The sequence below is a fragment of the Ischnura elegans genome, chromosome X (assembly GCF_921293095.1).
Source record: "Ischnura elegans chromosome X, ioIscEleg1.1, whole genome shotgun sequence".
In the NCBI taxonomy this organism is placed as follows: domain Eukaryota; kingdom Metazoa; phylum Arthropoda; class Insecta; order Odonata; family Coenagrionidae; genus Ischnura; species Ischnura elegans.
Genome location: NC_060259.1, coordinates 44,733,100 through 44,751,896, shown reverse-complemented (window position 1 = coordinate 44,751,896; position 18,797 = coordinate 44,733,100). Strand labels below are relative to the sequence as shown.

Below are 18,797 nucleotides of genomic sequence, written 5' to 3'. Positions count from 1 at the left end.
GAATAGAAATCCCAGTCTGAAGGCCGGTGCCTGAAGCAGATGTTTATGCGGGTGAAAAAACATTCATGTAAAGGTGCAAGAAAAATGCAAAGTTGCCTCCTCTACAATTTAATGAATGTATGAACAAAATATTTATAAAAAAATATCGCAATCTCAATAAATTAATGAAATCTTAGAAATTTTGCCACAAAATTTCTAAAAACAAGATTAGCCGCCACATTTATCACGTAAGTACGCCTAATAGTTGTTAAATGTTGCGACCGGTACCTCAACCCACTTCATCCCACAACATCCAGCGGGCATATAAAGTCAGTAACGTCAGTTGGACATTAGTCAGTTGTCAGTAACTGGACTGGACATTACTGGTCATTGGAGGACTTTTTGACTCTAGTCTGACCAAATGAGCTAATTTGTGGTCAGACCATATTCCTTCCATACAAAGAGGTAGACTTCAATTCAATTGAATAATTTGCAAATTCAGAAATATTTAGAATGGAAAAATTCTGGTTGATAAACAACTATTTCTTTACCTACGCTGAAGGCCAAAGAAATAAAGAAAGAATAAACAGAATTAATCTGTAAGCAATTTTTTTTCAAAAAAATACTACTTTCCCGGCAAATCGACTGCTTGAAGAGTTCTCGGGATTGCCAAGGGGTTAGGAACTGCATTACTGCCGACATTTCGATGTCCGACTCAGCCATCGTCCTCAGGGATATGAGTGGACGCTCATAGCCCTCTGGGCCCTCATAGCCCAGGGAACGATGGCCGAGTCGGACATCGAAACGTCGGTAGTAATGCAGTACTCGGCCCGGTGACGATCCCGAGAACTCTTCACGCAATTTTGTTTCTTCCATTCTGATTCTCTTCAGTTTTCATCCGTAGATCCTAAGGTGGTGCTGATAATAGTGCGCAGGAGTGAATTCCTCAAAAATCTGTTCGTGTGCGAGAATTTTTTCCTCTTTTCCAATGTGGGTAAGAGGAAATTTTTTTCCATGCATTTTTAGCTAATTAAATGTTGGCGTAAAAGTTTACCATAAAAATATGGATTAAGGGAAATTCAAGGCTTTCGTAATAATATGAGCATATTTTGACTTTGATTACGAAATTAATAGCACTAAATCCTATTTCGATCCATAAATCCATCTGTAAATCGATTATTGCTCAATAAATGACATTAATTAGCGGAATATTGAAGTAATCACTTACTGTTGTAGAATTAATATAAAATTATACGGGCGCGTATGACGATGACCACGGATGTGTCACTCGCACTTACCCCTTCAGCTTTGTCAAGTTCTTTTCCAGTTTGTAGAGCCAGTAAAGTCTTCCATCAAGAAACTTCAAGTTTCCTTCTTAGAAATTCTGAGAGGCTAGAAATGTGGGAATCCGATACAACATAAGACTATGAATAATATTTCTCAGAGTCCATAACAAGGAACCTTTTCCAGAACATCCTCAACGCCACCTCCTAACATAGTTACCTGTTCACATAAAAACACTTAAAAGTTGATGATGCCACCGAGGAGCCACTTAAAGATTCATAAATGCTAGCAAAACTTCGCGTTGAGCTTTGAAAGCCCCATAAGCAGAAGTTGGTTGAAAGCCGCCAGTACCCTTGCGTCGGTATGATTTCTCAGGTTATGGTTATCAAGCTATAATTTCATTTTCGTAAAGGCTATTTTCTACAGTTTTTGCAATCACGAAGAAAACGAAGTTTGCGAGTCCCATGAAGTCTTGATTGGGTCTTGATCGAAGTTTGAAGTATTCCAAGCGGAAATAGTTATCGGAAATGACGTTAATATGAAAAGATTTCGAGAAATTTATGGAATTATAAAATACTGTTTCGAAGTTGCATTAAAGGTCTAGCGATTGATTTTATATCTATCATAGGCCCAAACCTTACCCTTAAATAAAATATAAAGGAATTCATAAGAAATTCAGCTTTTCAATTGTTTTAATAGAGATTTGCATTGCACAGTCGAGCAATGATGAAACATCCAATTAAAAATTAAACCATATGTGTGAATTGATGTCGGTACGACGCGTGTAATAGCAGTGACGTCTTGGATAAATGACGAAAAACACATGCTCCCCTCGGGAAGGTGAAGATTATATAAAAGGACATTTATAAGTATGAGGGTGGGGAAATAGTACTTCACCGTGCGTTAGCATACATATAATATGGTCAGGTAGGGGTACATGTCAAAGAAATCATCCTTTGGGAATGATAAAGTATACAAGAAGTGCACCTAGAGGAGGAGAATGTTTCCTGGGAGGGTAAGGGGCGCTACTAATAATTTTATGCATACCTGCGGGGAGCGGGGAGTTGATAAATGGAAATCATGCTAATTTCCATAAGCATGCCTGCGCTGTTAAGATAGCAATACAAGATTTAAGTAATTTCTAGTTTGTGTTGCTTGCGTTAGCATAAATGTAGGTACCATTCCAGACCGAAGCCATCCACTTTTACCACTATAAGCATAAGACTCTCTGTTCTGTGCTGACATCGAGTGGAAAATCAAATGCACAACTAAATATCTAGTGGATCTCGTTTGTTTTCTTTATCTAATTTCTGTACCTAATTCTGATAAGACTGAAAAACCACTTGTACCCATTTGCTTCTCCCCCCCTCAAATAAGGTGTAAAATAGCGAAGATGTGATGGCAGAAGATCAATTTTATGCTTGAAGCACCATTTTCCGGAAGGTAGTGCAACAGCATACTAGTGCTAAAAATATGAGTGGTATAAAAGGCATTATTAGATAATGTTGATGAAGGAGGGAGTAGGAGTAGTGGTAGGAGAAAAAAAAATCACTTTTTATTATGTATTATTTGGTAAAAGACATCGATGCAAGAGTAATTAGGCACTATCCATCACATGTATCAAATAGCGAATTGATTAATAAGCGGGAATAAATAATTTAAATTCAATATCAATTATGATGTTCCTCTAACTATTACATATCATCGTTACGAAATATGATATAAGAATCAGGCTGGACACAAGCCTTCCGGCAGAGCAAACCAAAAATAAAATTAACCATGTGATCAAATAGCAATCTCACATACCGTTGTGGACTTTATAAACAGAGATTTATCTCAAGAGGCTACAAATGGGAATGTTATGAGGAAACACAGCCTATCGGTGATTCAATAATACCGCCTTGGATGCACATCCTATCTCTATGAGGAATATTTTTTAACAAAGCCCTAAAATATACTCACATCCCGTAACTAATAATGCCACGGTAGCCGAAGTCAACATACTTGCTCTGTGTGCTCTCTGTAAGAAATCTTACAAGGACGAACGCGTTATCTGCTTGATGTAATATTACTCGATCGTTACAAACGGTAGGCAACCGCTGGTAACATAATTACCTCAGTCTCTTGTCGGTCCTTAGAGGGGGTTATCAAGCGATTTTAAGTCCTGAGGGCCTTAAACGAATATGGATTTTGTGTAGATTGATCGGGTACGACAATCCTGAAAGTTGAGGCGCATGGAAAATCTTTGCTTTACAGTTGATGGAGGAATATGTGGCTCGCAAGGTACCAAGGTGCCAAAAATATGCCTATTCATCCCCTATTGTCAACGCTGATACTTTAATTTTCTAGCGTGTAAATCATTTAATCAATGATTCAATCCAACTTACAAGCTTGCAAAAGCTTTCACATTACAAATATTATTTTGCGCATGAATGATGTTCCGATTCGATTAATTTTCTGAACAGAAGTGCAAAAAATATATTTTTCGTAAACATACCATCCTCCAAAAGTAGGACTCGTTTAGCAATTATATACTCACATATATTTCTTGTAGTCAGCGAAAATGATGTGATTATTCATATATTTAACCATGATGCAATTCAACCAAGTTTAAATGATAGTAACGCCTTATGTTGAAAGCACATATTAAGAATTTGATTATTATTTACCTACTAATAACCTTCCGACTCATGTTCATCCCGTGTCACTTCTACGGCTCCAGTATACAAAACTTTGATCGATGGAAGAAGCAGGCCAATTAACAAAATGTAGATATACTTTCCAGAAAATTTATTCACTCATTGAACGTCATAATTACCGCGCCCAAATTTTTTAATTGGTTTCCACGTCTTAATCTAGGTTCGAGTATTATCCTTCCGTGTAAATAATCAAATTATCTTTCACTTAAATAATGAAAAGTAAAGAAAAATTAGTAATTCCACATAAATATTAAATGTACGACCTAGGTTTCAACGTGGTATGTCATCGTCTGTTGATGACCTGTCACGTCGAAACGTAGGTGGTACGTCAAATATTAATGTGGAATTACACAGTTTTCTTCACTTTTCAGTATGTCTGTTGGCATTAAAATTTGTAACACCCTTTTTGTTGCGTATTATTTCTCATAGTTTTCGTTCTTCAGTTATTATCGTCTGCTGTAGGCTTCCCCGTGTTCCCGAGGAGGGCGCTAATAGTCTCCTGGCGTTTTCCTTTGCGGAGAAGCAATGCAGTTCAGTGTGCAGTTCAGTTGCAGTTGACGAGCAGTTGACGAATAAGTGGCCCGAGAGGCAGGCTCGCCTTTCTCCCTCCCCAGCGTAGCTGAGTGTTCCGCCGGACTGCATGCTGCTAGCCTACTCCTGCATGCTGCCCGCTTATTCCTGCACGTTGCTGTTCGCATATTTCCTGCATGTTGCTCGCCCTCTCCTGCATGCTGCTCGCCGGATCAACGCATTCTCACCGCTGCTCCGACTCTCCGTGACCTGTATTTCCAGGCTTCTCTATTATGTATTTTTTGTGTTAATTGTTCATTATTTGTTTAATTGCTTAACCGAATTAAATGTGGGAATTGTCTCTCTTCCGCTTTATACAGTCCACTTGATTATTCTTTTACCCCACACTTTTCTTTAAATATTTTTTAATTTAATAAGAAGTTAACTTTTATAACACCCGCAGGAACTCGGAGTCATGAATTTATCTTGCAACACGCAATGGCCTCAGAGCATTTATTTAGTAAAACAAGCACATGTACATAAGAAACAGCTATATTGAAACAAAGATGTAACAGAATGTTTTATAATGAATTCAATAACTGCCAGTTAACCGCGGACTTCAGCAACTAGCTACACTGCCAAAGGGACCCGGGCATATAAAGACGAAAGAAGTTGGAGGCACGGGAAGAACGATCGAGACCCGAATCAAAGAACACAAGCGTGACCTCTGAGTTTGCCAAGCATCAAAATCCGCAGTCTTGGAGTGTGCCATCAATTTCGATCACGCCATAAAATGGGAAGAGACCAAAATACACGGCCACTCTGAAGGTTACGGGGATCGTCTTACCAAGGAGGCAATCTAAATACGTCTATCCGAGAAAAAATTCAGTAGAGATGAGGTTTCAGCTTAAGTAGGGCATGGAACCCGATCTTGAAAATTGCTGGAAAGTGAACTCGGTCTCCGCCAATCAGAATCGACACAACTTGATCACCGAGGATATATACAGATGGCACCCAAGACTGACATCATCGGCCATGATGACGATGGAAAAGAATTCCATCGAAACTTAGGCAGCGATGGAGACCGAGGAAATTACCCAGACTAAAATCCGAGAAGAATTAACTGCTACCGTTCGCCGGGAAAAAGTGAAGTCCTGCATAATTAGAGAAGTTGTTACTGGGCAGCAGTGCAGCTTGTTACCCGAGAAAAGTGACTGGCATTCCATTTGCTAGGTTTCAATTAGAAGGAGAAAGAGCATGCTCAGCAATTCCGTCCAAATGAAGGGCAGCTTCACAAATATTACGATATAGAGTTCTCCAGTCGGCCGCTGGACGTATCGTAACCCACGACACGTTGAAATGAGTACGTGAAAGTCACCTTTCCGTCACTGTCGATATAACGTTCAGAATGTCACGAATAAATAGACCGTAATTTGGTCAGTATTCAGAAATTAATATTTAAATGTTTTAATCTACCGAGTCATACATTTATAATGCAATCCTCGCGAATACAAATGCTAAAATGAAAGTATTGAGAAAAAATGGATTGCTCTGAGCATATCGCCGCCTTGCGAACATTTTTGAAAAGCGCCCGGACTGGCAGCATAAATATATAGCACATGCGAGACTGGGGCCAGCTCTATCCTCTTCAGTCCCAGTGTATCAAAGATGATGCAACTGTTTTTTATAATTTACTGATCTTGGAGTGTTTCCAAGTGCTGAGTGCCGCATTCTATGGGTCTATATTTTGGGCGGAGTGGGGTGGTGTGAAAATTAATTAGAAAAACAAATTACATATGTGAAACAAAAGAAAAACTCAACTTGTATTTTTTTTCTTTCATTTTGAACGAATTCCTAGGTGAATTACACTTTTACGTAGTCTTTTTTTGAGCCTAATCGTAACATTCACACACAAGTACTGAATCATCTGATTCGCTATCCACTCTTTCACACGAATTGCGGGCCCATTTCTTGCAAATGGAACAGGTGACCCAGCCTTCAACTGATTTTGAATGGAAATTGCCGCAGTAATAATCGCCCTAGAGTTGTCTCTTCAACCCATTCATTTTTCCATTTTTTCTCACTTCCCCCTTCTGCCCCTCCCGTTTTGTCCCAAGAACCCGTTTATGCTTACCTAGGGACAGACATCCAAAAACAACGTTTAGTCAGACGGTCAATTATAAAAAACTAACGATAATAAGACTTCAATCACATATCAAGAATGACAAATTTATACTTCATTTCCGCAAATGTACATTTACTTCTTCTTAGGACTGTGGTTATCCACTTAAACGTCTTCTTCGACTAATACCTGTACTTCAAAGGCTCTAGCCAAAGACAAAATTAGCTCACTAACCTTGATATTCCCAAAGTGATTCTCATTTATCTTTTCACTCTATTTTTAAGATAATTATATTTTTCTCTGACTCTTGTGGTCTCCTACTCGCTCTATCGTCTGGATAATTTTTAATATATTGAATGCTGATGTATAAAGTTAATTCATATTCAAATAAAGCAAATTCATGTTACCGGTCTTCATTCATTTGTTCACACTAGCTCTTCCCCTTCCTCTCACGCCACTTCCATATAATCCCTCCTCCAGTGGCGAATATAAAGGGGTATCCAATTTGCACAAGATAGAATGGTAATTTTTCCGACCTCCACTACTGCTGGTATTTATTGCAGCCCCCCCTCGTCCCTATCCTGGATCTGCCACTAATCTGCTCCTACCTTGACTCTGGATATAATTACTGAGAGAGTGCTAGTTGTATCACCTTCAAACTTTCATAATCCGTTGAAACCATGGTCAGTTGTTGAGTTTTGTATTTAAGCGTGGAAATTACAATTTACATCATGGATACATCGCATTTCCACCACGTAAAGCATGAAACAATTTTATGCGCAAAATGGAGCAAAGAAAAACGAAGACAATGAGAAATCAAGATGAGAACTTGCGACCAAGATTAGGATTAGTTGGACGGTGAAGATGATGTGATGGAGGAGAAAATAACAGATGGCGAGGCACTTAAAACGGATAGCAAGGAAAGAAAACTTTTTCAAGGGATAGAAGCTGAAAGAACCAACTGTTGAAGCAGCATAAAAGGTTTAGGGATTCTCATCATTCATGAAACAGGAGAGACACCGATTAGGGGGCGTCCATTAATTACGTGAGGTGATTTTGGCGATTTTTTGACCCCTCCCACCCCATAATGAGATATCGTGAGATTTAACTCGACCCCCTCCCCCTCTCTCTAATCTCGCGTGAGATTATTCAAAATTTTTATTTTCAGCTTAATAACGTTAATCTATGCTTTATTGCGTTGGATTTTGTTAAAAAACTTATTTAATTATTTTCAATTAATATCATTTAAGCCTAGTATTTAAGATTACAAAGATCGAAATGTTAATACAATGTATCTTGCGGAAAAAAATTACGTGATACTTTCCAGGAACCCAAGAACCAACCGTTGAAGAGTTGGGTGGATTTCCTAGTGAGATTGGGTGAGAATTGGCTAGACTAAACGCCTCAGGAAATTTAAAAGGCGGCCGAAAATGAAAGCATTGTCAGGGTGAGGAATGTTGCTCCCACCAAAGTGTTATTCGCATTCGCTGGGTAAACAGCAGGTTAATGTATCAAGTACCGTTCTTGTTAAATATTTTTCCGTGGCAACAAATACGAACTATTCCATTATTAGTTCTATTCCCATACAATGTCCACTTACTCTAATTCATCAAACAATTTCTTCCACTAACGTTCGAAGATAAAATATATAATTCCTTTAACGGCAATGAACACAGATTTTCCTACTTGAATAGTAAAACTTCTGCAATTGATGACATCAGTATAATTGCATTTTTACAAAATCATCGTATAAAGCCAGAGGTACAAGGATACAAGACCAATCTTTGTCAGCGATTTGCCCTGCTCTCAAAATCTTCCAATACAAATGGAAAGAACTGTTTTGTCGTATAAGGCATAAAGCAACACCAATATCCGAACGACTTGATGACGTGGTTTTTCAGGATATCCGCTTTCCTCTTCTGTATTATCGAAATAAAAATATCTTAGTTGAAGATGCCTGGAATTTCAACATCCGGCCATGCAAAATTCTTTGAATCTGCTGAAATTAGTACGATCCCGTTTTCCTCAACATTTTGACAACTTCTGCGGGTAAATTCGGAATTTTGAAAGAATGCAGCAGGAAAGAATGCTTTTTCATTCCGAAGAAAGATTGTCGTCCATAATTAACCATGACTAATTAAATATCCCTGTGGATGTTTAGTTATTCAAATAAGATTTAAAATTGCTATAAGTTATCACCCAATGCTCAAGGGTGAAGTATTTTTTCGTATTCAAAAATCTCTATTTCATTACAAAGGTTATCTATAATTTTTTCCTCCGATTATTTCTTCCGCACTTTTAGGTCGCTCAGCTGGTTTGCTAGGAAGTGCAGATCCTGTCGCCCGTACACTTGTAATCCATTTCCTAATCCTTTTAGCATCAGGAGCCTCGTTATACCGAGACAAACCAAACTGCCCACGAAAAGCCTTCTACGTCGCCACCACACTATCATTGATTTTAAAGAACGTTTCTATGACAATTCCTCGATGCTCACCAGACCACTTTATAGAAAATACTGAAAATGGCGTCGCTTTCCCCACCTAACGCCTTTACTCCCACCCCGCTAACCCACCTTGTCTGAAACTAGGGAGTCCATTCTGCCCCTCCCTGTATATTGAAAATTTATATTTATCCTTATTTTTAGAATAGATAGTTATTTGATTGGAGTATTTCATAATATATTTCTTCATCCGCCAATGCCTACCAATTAATACCTCTACTCATTTACATATGTTATGAACGTGAATCGTGATGTAGTTGCCGGTTATGAAATGAGGATAACCTAAACACCCGAAATCACCCTTCAACTAATCACTTTTCGGATGTAATTTGTATCGGAAATACTTACTCAATGACTGAATTCTAATATTATTACTCTCGCATAATTTAGAATGCCTCATTCATATTTACCACCACTCTTATTGACCAGGCTCCATGTTCATTCCACTGCTCTTTCTACGCCTAATATATACCTATAGCCAACCTATCAGCCAAGGGGGCATCCGTTTATTACGTGAGATGATTTTGGCGATTTTTGGACCCCCCTCCTCTCTTAGTTAGATATCGTGAGATTTGGCACGAACTCTCCCCCCTACTTCTAATCTCACTTGAGATTGTACAAAATGCGTATGTATAGTGTAAATACATTAATGTAAGCTTCATTGCGTTTTATTTATAAAAGAAAAAAATTGTTTGATTATTTTTAATATACAAAAATGTTTTGTTCAATTCAACCCCGTTTTCTCGTAATTTGACACTGTTTCTTGCGGAAAAAATAGCGTGATACTTGCAAGGACCAGTGGCGTAGCCAAGGGGGATTTCCCAGGTTACAGCCCCCCTTGAGCCTTTAAAATAGGTGCCCAGAACGAGTAAGGTGGCCTAAATAAATATAAAAATCTTTATTTTGATGAATAATTTTATAAAATTACTGTTTTTGAGTACCAAAAAATCACGTTCACTACATCAAAATCCCCGAACCCCCTTTGATCTGGGGTATTTTCCATACACCCCGGAAGGACTCCGAAACATCTGGTAGAGCCCCCATTTCACAATCCTGGCTACGCCAATGGCCAGGACCTCCTCTATCTCCCCACGTGAGATTAGGTGAGAATCGGCTTAATCCCCTTGCCCCCCTAAAAGCCACTCGTAATCAATGGATGCCCCCAAGCTTTGCGGTTATCTTTCCATTAGACACCAATACATTCTAGCGCACATGAATTCCAACGCTCAGCTCCATCATTTCACTCGCCAGCATGGGAGGGGCGGCGGAGCTAAATTATCGCCGAATGCCCTGAAGGTTGCATGGGTTTCTTCACCGCCGAAAGCATGTCTGTTTTCCATTGCCTGTCTCAATTATTAGTGGAGAAAACTCCCAAAATTTCCTGAATTCACGAGATAAAATAAGCTAACAGCACCAACTCTTTAGCAAAGAATAAACTTTCCGTACTTTAAGTACCCCAAATCGAAAATATTTCCATCGCAATTCTCATATTCGCGATCTTTTTAGCTGTATATGTCTAAAGAAAATTGTATCAAGTATGCCAGGTAAATTAATTAAATATCAGGGATCCTTTGCTCCTTCAGTGACAAAAAAATGGTCTTCTCTGTGAACAGTCTATGACTTGAGCACCTTCAGCGTTCTTGAAAATATTTGGAGCGTAGATTTTACGTTAGCAGGAGGAAATTTATCAATTTTCAGCAGTTCAAATAAGGGTTAGTTTAGTCAATAAATGAATCATATTTATTCGGCATAATAGGCTGAAGATAAAGATGAAACTCATAAAGACTAAGGAGCTCAAAGATTTACAAGAATAAATTATAGCAAAAAATATCCAACTAATAAAAACACCCGTGAACAGAATAGGTTACGCAAAATATAAGTACCAAACACTTGATTTGCAAATGATTATCTTCTGAATCCACCAGGAACTAGACAACCATGGCGTTGCATTTACGATACCGTTAATATAAAAGCATATTTAACAGTCTTCTCTCTATTAAAAATAATTACAATACTCGAGAGGAACTCTTCCATATTATTTGATAGAATTCAAAGGTAAAAAAATATGGCCAAAACGGCGATGAGCAACGTAAAATAAAAATGACGCAACTTAGCACTAAATGTTAGAGAAAATTATACGGATTTGTTTCTTCATCAGATGAGAATTTCGCATAAATTAAGGGTCACATTAAGTTCGTATAACGCTAAAATTACAGTTGCAATCATTAAACTCTCGATGAGAATAACATTGAAACTGGATTTGCAATTGGATCGCGCTCTATCGCGCTCCCACTAGGATCACTGTCTGATCTTCGTCGACAAGGGCTCCGCGGAGGCGTGACGATCCCTCTTCGCTACGAACAAAGAGGCTTGCGAATGGTGATCCTATAATCCTATTCCGCCCACGGCCACGTGATTGTCTCTTGACCATGGATTAGAATAAAAGCGTCCATCCCATGAGAGAAAGTAAAACTACGATTCTTCACGTGCTGCTTCCGACTGAATGTCTTCCTATCACTTCTTAGTTTTATACCTAATGGAGTAAATATGAAATAAATACTCTCACCTTAATCGTTTAAGGTCCGTAAATATTGCAGCCATTAGAATGCATATCAAAATACGTTTTCGGGCTAATATTAATGCGTGGATTGCAAAAAAAATTATATGAAAGCGTTTCATATTTCAAACAGTTTCTGAGATAGTCTGGGATGTGAAATAATACCAATTCTCGCTCCTTTATCGATATCTCCACTGCTTAAACGCTCAATAATTGCCCAACGAATCAAATCCACTCATGTAGTACTATTAGGGCTCGTAGAGGAGCGGATTTGATTCGGTGAGCGATTGATGAGCGTTTGTGCAGTGGAAGTATCGTAATGGTCCATAGTGACATGTGTGTCCAATGACATAAAAACACTAATTTTGTGAAAAATAAAGCACAAATGTGGAATTTTTATTGGGGAATAACACCACAGGATAGGTAGACATAAAGTGTAACGGAAAGTCCAATTTTAATCGACCTTCTCATTGATTTGTTATAAACTATCAAATTTCCACTTCGCAAACAGCATTTAAAGTGAAAGTTCTCAACAATGTGGAAACTACAATATCTGGGTATCACAAAAAGAATATAAAACTAGAAGCCAATAGCTTCTTCTTCAATGGAACCAATTCTTACAACCATATTCTTTCTCATTTAATTTTGAGAGAATATAAAAAAACTGGGACGTATATGTCCCTTGGACCTTAATGGGTTAATACAAAAATTTCATTGTGCCTATACTTTGAAATCATCATCATGTAACAACTTCGGCTTCCATCCTATATTTAACAGTCTTCTCTCTCGATTAAGCAATTACCGTACTCGCGAGGAATTCCTCTTTCATATTATTTGATGGAATCCCAAGGTAGAAATAGACTTAATATGGCCGTAATGGTTACGGGAGAATAATCAACGTAAAATAAAAATGTTGCAGCTTTGTACTAAATACTGGAGAAAATGAGAAAAATTTGTTTCTTCATCAGTTTGCTATTAGTTTCAATTAGTTGATTCGCCATTAGTTTCTAAAACCGATAAAAACGATAAAATAATATAAATACATTAGTGCAATGTCACATTGCTTTACAGACGACTTATGAAATTCCTTGTTTCCACGAGAAACTAAAGATAGTATTAAAAATTCAGCTACTACCCAACTTTGCTTAACCACGGAAGAGCTGAACTGAACTATGTTCAAAATTAACCCGAGCGAACTCCTTCGTGTTAAATCGATACAGGGTATCGATAAAATATTAGCGATTTATATTTATGCTTTTCTAACTCTCGATTAGAATATTCTAAGGAGATAAGATTTTTTGATTCATGTTGTAAAGTACAAATTTTGTTTCCCCATCGCTGAAACATAATTAATTATGCACCCGGTGGTAAACCTGAAACAACTTCAACATACGCCGGGAAAGCCTCAGATCTTTCTTCAGTAATTACGCATATTCCTGTATTCATACTTAAAAATTAACCACATCTGAGTACACCTCATCGCTATCTGTGACCGATTCTGAGTTGCCATCCATAAAAGAAGAATCCATCAATTCCTTTGAAATCTTTCAGATTTCTCTTACTTGACCCTTTCGCGGATCACTTTTCTAGTCGGAGATAGTTGAATCCTTACAAAAATCTTCAAGTAACACTTTTTTTGCAAAATTTTTCTAGCATATTGCTCCCGAAACCTTCGACCATCGTTGGGCTTGGATTATGCACCGTCCTTTAAAAAATGGGCCATCAGACAATTATTAAGCTTTTAAAATAGATACTCCGTTCATAAGATATCGGATGTAGTTGAAGCCCTCAATTAACATATAGAATCACACATAGGGTAATAAAGAAAATGCAGTTATTACAGAATATTGATTTAAAAAAAATGCTGTATAAGTTTTTAAAAATGGCCTGAAACCTCGGCATAATCGCCCTATGAATGTAAAAATCTATGATTACAACTACAGATTTATTTGCCTGATTAATCATTCGCAAAATTTATTTTTAAATATTTTCTCCGTCGTGTTGCAGCTTTCCATGACAGAACACTTCAAACAGCGGTTACATTTACCTTAGGCGAACGCATCGTAGATGATAAGATTGAAAGACATGTATTGCTGCACACGCCAAGGAAGTTAAAGCTATTGCCATTACAACCTTCTGCAATGTCGTAAATTGAGAAGAATTGAAATGCTTCTAGCCTTTCAGCGGGTATTGTTTTAGAAAAAACTGCCTTCTAAATTACCTACTCGTTCACGCTTGAGAGATGTACTGCTTTGGAGGGCATTCATCTATACACATATATCACGAACAAAAACCAACATAATAACGCGATAACCTCGGTCCTTTCATCAGATGCTACTTAAAAGGCATGCTCCTGTTAGGGAGCGTGGATTGGACGTTGACCGCAGCGGATAAATTAAAAGTGGAAACATTAGAAATGTGATGCTATCGAAGAATGATGAAGATAAAATGGATCGAACTAGTAAGTAATGAGGAAGAGCTAAGAAGAGGGAGAAATTAGAAGTCTCCCAAAAACCTCAAGATGAATACTTAAACCGTGTCCCGATTGGCCAGTTGACTACCCTAATCCCAGGATTTGGGCATGACGCCATCATGAAAGGATGTCCTAATTCGTTAGCCATCATAAGGGAGGGAAATCGAGCAGCCAACTTGGCCGCCAGATATAGGCATCAGCGAGTGCATCCCTCTCCCATGTTCTCCCATGATTCAAAGCGTGGAAAGCGTATCCAGGAAGAAATCTGAAGAACGGCAACATGGCTGTTTGCAAGGGGAATTATTTGTTTGCAAATAGTGCTGATATTTTGAGACTTATTCGATCAGTTGGTAATTTTTTTCCGTTATTAACAATGAAATATCGTTAAAGGAAGAGTAGAAATTACGTAAAAATTATTGAAAAGTAGAAAAGATAAGGCGGCATTGGACGGAAGCCGAAATTCGAATCAGAAAAATTAACCAAAATTAAAATTTTCAGTGATAATTAGAATGGAACTACAAAATTCCGAAACCTTATTTATATACGTAAAATATAACATGGTGCAATAAATTGGAAAAATCTAAATGGAAAACGTTTAACCGATTTGGAAAATTATTTCAAAATAGACGCTAACGTATGAATAAACTAAATAAACCTGACCTTAAAAATACGAAACTAGAAATTAAATTGCTGAAAGATAAGGAAATTTAAAACTCAGTTTGTTGAGAGAATGATTGAAATACTATTAACTACAGAAAAGGAATATACGCTACACTTTCGAAACAAACTGAGCTACTACGCACTTAAGAAACAATTGTTAATTAGCAATTAAATTATATTGAATTAATTCTACCAATTGAAGAAAACCTATTGTATACTATTACAAAAAAAGGCTGCCTAGGATACTAAAATCATGACAAAGTGCTTTTCTCCGATATCCAAAACTCAAAATCACTTGCACATGTTAATGATGTGGGTTTACTTCATCATTTGTCCAAATCATTCCGAATTTCTCTTGATAATCATTGGCCTAGTGTCCAGCAGATGGCAACACCTGCGTAAGGATGTCCTAATTCATGCTCCCTTTTGGTTGGCTCTCCATAATCTGGCTGCTCAAATACATGCTCCCCAATGGGTAACGAATTGGGATACAGCTTTAGACATGATGGCCCGATGAAGAAACCAATAAACAAACAGGAAGTAGCGGCTTTTTATCGGGCCAAGCACTTGTCTCGTCATCTTAAATCATCCATTCTCAGGAGAGGGAATGAAAGGGGGGGAAGACTATTTGAACCCTCTTAGTACAGCGGACCGATGTATCGGCTTTCGTTCATCACCCGATAAGTGCCACGAGCCGAAATATCGGCTTTGAGGTAGTTATTATTCAAATTAATAATTATGCAGAAAATAAACTGTTGAATGAAATTAAGGATTCATTATGCAGTTGAATATTAATATAATAAGGGTAAAATAAAAATAGTGTATTGATGTACCAAAAACAAATGTGTAAACATACATTTTTTTCTCAAAGATTTTACATTTAGTTTAAATATCTTTGGCATAGGCTTTTATTATTTTTATACTATTTTATTTTTATGCTTAAATTTTTTTATACTTAGCTTTAATACCATTGGCAAACATAATTGGCATTTCTCGCCAGTGCCAATCCAAGTAGGTGGCACGTATAGGGTTGATACATGTTAGACTCAGTGGTGGATCTATGGGGGGGGGGGGGGGCTAATTAGATTAGTGAGACTCGATTTCCCAAACCTCACTCGACTCTTTCTTAACTGTCCAGCGCTGAAACTAGAAGTCTCATTACGAAGGCTATGACTATTCCTCCATTCGTGGGGTCGATTCTTTCTGCCACAGCAGAGTGAAGACAGACGTTAACAAAACATGATAATATGTTACCATCTCATGGCAGTTATTAGGATATTTAGACCAACATTACCAAATTTATACGATATCTAATCCTTATACGCTGGGACAAATGATTTTTCTGATGCGGTTGGTATCTGCATCGATGACTTAATGATACTTCAAGACAACAATAATACTTCACAATTCCAAAATGCTTCACGAAGACTCTGTAATGCCTACCAAATTGGTAAATAACTACACCTACTCGAAAAAGGTAAACTTTAGATACAGATTTAAATATATTTCATTACTGTAGACATTAAATGTTTGATCGCGATTTAACCAACAGTTTATAATTGCACTTAATAAAAATATCAACATGCAGTACGTATTATTAGAGGTTCTGTACTTACAGTAAATCTGCCCTGAATCGTTTCAAGTTGCTGCTTAGTGATTTTAGTTTGTCGCCTCGTCATATCTGTTGGCTGTTTGGAATTAAAAGGATAGGCTATGCATCTTGAAATAAATACATATAGCTGCAGTCTTCGCTTCCTCTCCTCTTCTTCCCGCTCCTGCTTGTCCTGAAACAAAAGAGACACAAGAACATGAGACAGTATTCGACGGATGTAACGCAATAAATCGTGTAATTAGTATTAACAGGCCGCACAAGTTTTTTAAGACCATGTCACTGAAAATCTTTCTAAAGCAGAGCTAGTTAAAGGTAACAATATTAATGCGAAAATATTGTAAAAAGCTTTCATCAATTATTGCGCATATAAAACAAATACAGGGAAAGCACCGAAGCTCAGTACAACGAGGAAAAATGGTTAGAAATTAACGCAGTGGATGAATTGAAAATCAAATGGAAATAAACCGAGCAGTAATTATCCCCATCTCTATATATAAAGCAGGATTAAATTATTAATGAAATTATTATATTGTTTCCATCTCATTGCACCCCCTGAATTTAACACGGAAATAGGCGATTTAAATGACCGTAAAATGTCAACATCTTCACATAGAATTACTTTTGAAACTCATATATTACGATATATTTCAGGCTATTTTTTCACATTTAGGACCAAATCATAAAAGCAGATGCCTTAATATAGCACCATATTGGTCTACCACAACGAGCCAAAAGCTCCCGTTCCTTTGTTCAGATACAAATCAAATTCTATTGCAACGTAGTCAAAATAATGCTGAACAATGAATTGATGGATTGAAATTTGCAAGATGAAAAAAATACCAATGGCAAAACACATACAATTCGATAAGATGACAAATCCTGGCTCTACGATGACAAAATATATTCGATAGATTGTGGTCAAGATACTTTTACTCCCATTATCAATTTATATTAGCAATAGAATAAGAATAGTCAATAGCAGAATTACTCCCTTTAAGTTCATCTCAATAGCCTCATTATTTTCATTGCATTAGGTTGATGATTTTTTCATTGGCGAAATTGAAATTAGAGGATAGTTAGATGAACGCGACCACAGTACCAGATTGGCCGTTCAAGCGGCAGCTGAGGACATTCATTCTATCGAATTCCCCACGGGAATCCGTTTAGAATTAAGATTCCTTGCGTTATAGCTAGTTCGTGGAAATGACTGGATAATTGGAAATCCGGATAATTTAGTTATCTTAGAGCCAGGAAACTTTAGATCTCAATTATCACTTTCAACAGTGTTACAGACTCAATTGGAAACGTGAATTTGCAAAGCCTTGGTCGAGTGAGAAACTATCTCCAGTAGAAACTCTTAGCCGACATTCTAAAAGTGAAGTATTTTTCGCATTTCCCCTATTCATGAGACAATCACTCAAATTTTTTAACAGAGAGGATTGGGCACACCATAAAAATTATGGGCTCCGTTATTTAACTGAAACATTCTCATTTATTTATAAAATTATTTGCGTAAGGTCTTTCAGCTTTCATATTATAAAAATACGCATGGAGACATAGTCTGTACTAATTTCAACGGGTTATGAAGGACTATGGATTTATATTATGCGGGTGCATTGACACCTCTCAAGAACATGTTTACTCATTATTACAACCCCCAGGTTGGCTCCATGCTGTAGATGGTATTAACATGAAGGCAACAGACGAACTGAAGTACCTGGGAGTCACGATAATTTCGAACTTATTGCGGGGAACACACTAAGAAATATTTTAGGCAGAGCCCTGAAGAAGTTAGGATTCGTCAAGCGTAGTATGGGAAGATTCGGATGAGAGAGGTGTTATTTTGCACTCGTCCGACCACACCCTGGATACGCATCGAGCATGTGGGATTCGGTGCAGAAAGACTTAATCCGTGAACTGAATGAAATACAAAGGAAAGCTGCGCGATTCGTCAAAAACTGTTAGGTGCGTACAGACAGCGTTACCCAGATGTTAAGAGAATTAGGCTGGGAGCCGCTATAGACTCGGAGGCTCCGCGCAAGGCTTATATTGCTTGAGTAATCGAGAATAGATATCTTTAAGAGCGACACGGAGAGCATCATTTTAGAGCCCCACTATATTTCCAGGTCTAACAGAAGCGATAAATTGAGACAGATATTTTCCGAACGGATAGATAGACTTTTTCCTCCGAACCAGATTTAGGCAGCCGATGGGGTAGTGTGTCGAAGAAGTACGAGTAGAAGATATGTGAGGGTACAGTTCACCTCGAACTAAGGCACAGGCATATGTAAGATCACACATTAATGAAAGGAGGCGCAGTTCATTTCCATCAGCCACGATGCACTTCGAGGATTTAAGAAAAAGATATCCCAAAGTGAAAAAGGAATAAATTCAGATATAA

General features: G+C 37.7%; 1 protein-coding gene across 1 annotated transcript in view; it reads right to left on the bottom strand.

Annotated features, from left to right (window-relative positions):
* The window catches only part of LOC124171143 (calcium-dependent secretion activator), a gene marked incomplete at its 5' end in the record, with an annotated part of 262,640 nt that overhangs the window by 146,144 nt on the left and 97,699 nt on the right, over positions 1–18,797 (bottom strand). Inside the window, one exon of the mRNA XM_046550281.1 lies at positions 16,401–16,568. Coding sequence (XP_046406237.1) covers positions 16,401–16,568 — 168 coding nt within the window. The remainder of the gene's footprint in view (positions 1–16,400; positions 16,569–18,797) is intronic.